At 49.5% G+C, this 4045-nt stretch overlaps 2 protein-coding genes across 4 annotated transcripts in view; both read right to left on the bottom strand.

The window, feature by feature from the left end:
* PHKG2 (phosphorylase kinase catalytic subunit gamma 2) overlaps nucleotides 1–677 on the bottom strand; it is a 12313-nt gene extending 11636 nt beyond the window's left edge. The window contains exon 1 of one of the 2 annotated variants that reach the window (XM_044659684.1): nucleotides 612–677. The gene's annotated coding sequence lies outside the window, so the exon portion shown is untranslated. Of the gene's footprint in view, nucleotides 1–171; nucleotides 290–611 lie in introns of those variants that run through there. The other variant, XM_044659677.1, reaches the window with a different exon arrangement.
* A 436-nt stretch (nucleotides 678–1113) lies between these two features.
* TMEM265 (transmembrane protein 265) lies at nucleotides 1114–3205 on the bottom strand. Of its 2 annotated transcripts, none has more exons than XM_044659710.1 (3): nucleotides 3143–3205; nucleotides 2425–2598; nucleotides 1114–1878 (listed from the first exon to the last, which is right to left on the bottom strand). In XM_044659710.1, exons 2-3 carry the CDS (start codon nucleotides 2593–2595, stop codon nucleotides 1717–1719), a joined length of 333 nt encoding a protein of 110 aa, XP_044515645.1. In that variant the 5' UTR covers nucleotides 2596–2598; nucleotides 3143–3205; the 3' UTR covers nucleotides 1114–1716. The 2 variants fall into 2 exon arrangements, with proteins under 2 accessions (XP_044515645.1, XP_044515653.1); XM_044659718.1 differs by lacking the exon at nucleotides 3143–3205 and adding an exon at nucleotides 2795–2815.
* Nucleotides 3206–4045: the final 840 nt, after the last annotated feature.

The raw sequence follows: 4045 nt of genomic DNA on the forward strand, positions 1-4045 counted from the left end.
AGGGAAGGGTTGGGGGAGGGAAAAGGGAGAGGAGGGGGGGGGTCGGGAGGGAACAGAGGGAAGGGGAAAAGGGGGGACCGCAGTAGCGGGGAGGAAGTGTGGGACCGTTGGCACGCAAGCGCACTGGGGGGGGAGGGTTGAGGACGTGGGGTCTCGCTCGGTCTCACCCACCGGGCGGAAGGGGAGGGGGAGGGGGGCTAGTCTGGAAGGTCCGGGGTCTCCACGAGGACGTTCACTCCGGGATCCTAGGCGCGTTGCTCCAAGTCGGCCTCCAGCCACCCGAGGCCGCGGCCTCAGACCCCACCCCCTTTCTCAGGCCAAACCCTCCAACCAATCAGAGGCAACGTCCCCTCGCTTACACTCCTCCCACCTCCCAGTCTATCATCTCCAGGCCGAAGCCGGAGGGAACCAGCCAGTAGGAAGCCGATAGGAGTCCTAGGCCGGGAGGGAGGGAAGTGGTGGGGGTGGGTCTTGCCCTTCTCCAGTGTTTGAGAAAGGAGTGCTTTGCTCAATCCGCGAGCAGTAAAGGCTGACAGGTGGGCGGGGAAGCTTGACTAGGGAACCCTGGGAAGGGACCCCGGAAGTAGTCGAGTTCATAAATGGACACTGACCGTTCTTTCCAAGGTGGAGTCTCCATCGGCGTGGAGGAAAAGAATGGTACTTGTCACCTAGAACTATGACCACACGCCGGCCCCATCCTAGGTTACACTCGCGCTTCCAATATTTATGCCCAGGAACCTAAAACTAATCCTTTCATAACCCACTTTCGTACTTCCCTCTCCTCGAGTCTAGGCTTCCCCGGGAAGCCTGTATGTTGTCTCCATCTGCTGGCAACGGGAAAGACAGCCGCTATTTATCTCGGACTTTATCCATTTTGCACCGGATTTCCTCCCAATTCGGCTACTACTGCTGCAAGACCAAGGAATGTGGGGGAAAGGTGGAAAACGATCCCAGAAAAAGCTTTCACTTCTGTCCCTCCCCGCTCCACAAAAACCTTTTTTGCTTTAACCCACTTAGTACAGTGCACATGGTATAGGACCTTCCAAGGGTCTGGGAGAAAGGAGACCCAAGTTCTAGTTCTGACTAGCTGTGTCACCTTGGATTCGTCACTTAACCTTGCCCAGGCTGTTTTCTTATTTGTAAAGTTAGGGAGGGATGTGTGTGTTAGGTGAAAATAGAAGGGAGTGTCCCCCTCCTCCCCCTATTCACAAAGATTCAGTGAACAATCACTTCTTTAGCCATTAGACGGAAAAAGGAGCTGCAACCCTGAGGTTATCTTTCCCACCCACAGAAACGAACAAAGTTATCACCAAGATCTGGGGACAGAAAAGAGCAAAAGACCAGCCACTGGAGGCATTTCTCTCCACCCCCCTTTTTTAAAAAAATTACAAAATGAATTTTAATGTAATCACGGCTACTATTCTCCAATCTCACTAATTGGGTTAAGGTCCCACGAATAGGAGAGAGTCAATCAATGCAAGTCCAAACTTTTTTTTTTTTTTTTTTTAAATCATCAGCCCCATCCGATCAGCTCTTTTGTCTGCATGCTGGGGAAGCAGCCTCTGGAAACCACTTTTTGAAAGGGGGTTTAAATACCCTCCAGGACCTGGGGGACCTTGCTGTTCTTCTGGTCAAGTTGAAGGACCTTGATGCAGCCCAGGTCCACCTATGATGCCACAGGGGAATGTCATGCTGTCCAGGTTTGTCACAGAAAGGTCACTCTGCTTGGGCAATGGCGTATGATAGAAGCCAGAGTAGTAGGGGTCCCAGGACAAGCACTCCAAGCCACACTGCCATACTAGCCAGGGCAAGACGCCTGGCACGATTCCCCCAGAATACTGCTTCCTCTGGCTTTCCAGCCTTATGTCGTTCCTCAGCCTGTGAAGTCAGGACCCCAGGTCAGCTCTTTCCTTTCTCATCCTTCATTTAATTGGTTCAAAACACAAATTTGCAACCTCTAACTTATTAGCTTCTGAGAACTGCCTCATCTCTGGTTCCTGTTATACTTCATCTAAATCCCAGGGTTACTGTAAATAATGAGGTAATAGTACGAAAACACTTTAGCTTTACCCAAATGTGGGCCACTACCATTAGGTGCTCTTGCACCTTTTATCCTTTTCTACCAAATCCACAGGGTCTGAAAGGTTTTTTTTTTCCTTTTCCAAAGATGATTTAATAAAACATTTATTAAGTGCTCACTATGTGTGAAGAACCCGAAGAACTAGGGAAACAGAGAAGATAGTTGCTGCTCTCAAGCTCAAAAAACTCGTTGGGGGTCCAGGTTATGGGTTGTCTTAATTGTGCCCAATTGTATCCTGTCAACTTCCAGTTCATCCTTTTTATCCCACCTCTTTAGACCCCAAGTACCTGGCCTACACTACTCAGACCCCATTCCTGCTCTCTCCCAAGTCCCACATCCCTCACCTTGACAGCAAACACAAGAGCCATGACTCCAAGACAGGAGCAACCGCAGATGATGCTGGTGGCTGCAAGACATCGGAGCGAGCACCTGCAGCAGCCAACAGGAGGTAAGGCTGGAGAAGGGTCATTCTCTATGCTCACCAAGGTCTCCAATGCCTTTTCTTCTTCTCCCATCACCTGCAGAGGACAGTTTGTCAGGGTATTTGGGACCCCAAGCACTAGCTCGTCTCTTTAAATCCCAAATCCTCTAAGAACATCAGATAACATATCCCATCTCTCAGGAATGCTGCCTGACCAAGGATGTTTTTGCAATGACTCACACATGGGGTAGTTTACTGGTTAAATTTTTCCCCAGAGATTTCCTTTTTCTTACCTTGTCTCCAGCATGGAAAATAAACTGATATGAAAAGAGTATTGTCCAAATTAATCACTGGTTTGGGGAGACTTGGTAGATAAAAGAGGAAGGTTCCAGGAGAAACTAAGGAAGAGATGTAAAGGGAAGAGACTAGATGAAGTGGGAGGAAGAAAAAAATGCAAAGGAGGATAACGCGAATGAAGGTGATGAGTGTGGGAGGATTTTGAGCTTGGGTCAGTTTAAGGCAGTTAGGAAGGCAAAAAGAAGTGGAGGTTAAAAATGGCACAGTTAACAAAGAACTGGACAAGGATACAAGGGGTTTGCAAAAAATCAAGTGGGAAATCAACAACAATTTGGGGTTCTTACCTGCTAGTGGGTGCCTGAATCTCAGCTCCCTGCCTCTTGGTTTTCGTTTGGCTTGGGTGGAGACATCTCCTTCTGACTCAGAGATCTGAGTCCAGAGGTGGGGCATGGTTCTCTACCTATCCACCCACCCTGAGAGTTGAAGCTACCAGAGAGGAGTGGGGGTGGGGCAACCTCAAACCTGTTTGAGCAGAAGGGTGAGGCTGGAAGATGGAAAGCTGAAGCCAGAGGGAGAGGGAGGTAAGAAGTGGAAACCAGGCTATCCAACTTCTAAGAGCAGAAGGCAAGAATGACCCACTGGCAGCAGGACACATCTGAGTTTGGGGGGGCTGGAGTCAAGAACCAATCTAAATGGATGGTATATCACTCTCAGAAGATTGTATCAAGAAAAAGGTTATCCTTAGTTGAGACTTCGTTCAAAAGGTTTTGGGGCAAGACTGAAGAAATGGATGAAGCCCAAGCCCCATCCCACCCTCCAGCATCCCAGGAAATCAGAAGCCTCCTTACGCTGATGCTCATACGGAAACTAAGTTTATTATTTTTCTTTTTTTTTCTTCTTAAAAAAAAAAAAAAAAAACTCATCGCAGAGAGAAAGGAGTCCCTCCCCCTCCCCCTGGGGGTGGGGACCTGTGAAAGACAGCCAGGATAGGGAATCAAGTATAGGAGTGGGGACAGTGGCCATCTTGCCACCCTTAACACTGCCCAGCCAAGGGATGGGGGTAGGGAAGATAGAGAGCCCTGTTTCCATGACAACCAGTTCCCCCTCACACACTTTGGTAGGGGGAGGGGGGGAAGGCCTCCTATATTCCCCTGAAGGCCTCCCCCCAGGACTTCAAGTAGTGGTTTAACAGTCAGGACTGGCTGTGGGGATGGAGGGGCAGAGCTGGCCAGTCAGAGTGGAGAGAG

This window comes from Gracilinanus agilis, chromosome 1 (assembly GCF_016433145.1).
Source record: "Gracilinanus agilis isolate LMUSP501 chromosome 1, AgileGrace, whole genome shotgun sequence".
NCBI classification, from domain to species: domain Eukaryota; kingdom Metazoa; phylum Chordata; class Mammalia; order Didelphimorphia; family Didelphidae; genus Gracilinanus; species Gracilinanus agilis.

Excerpts from the sequence above, each read along its gene's own strand:
- TMEM265 (XM_044659710.1), bottom strand. The coding sequence starts at position 2,595 with ATGGGAGAAGAAGAAAAGGCATTGGAGACCTTGGTGAGCATAGAGAAT. Across the intron at positions 1,879-2,424 it reads CTCTTGTGTTTGCTGTCAAG|GCTGAGGAACGACATAAGGC; the intron begins GTGAGGGATGTG and ends CTGACTTCACAG.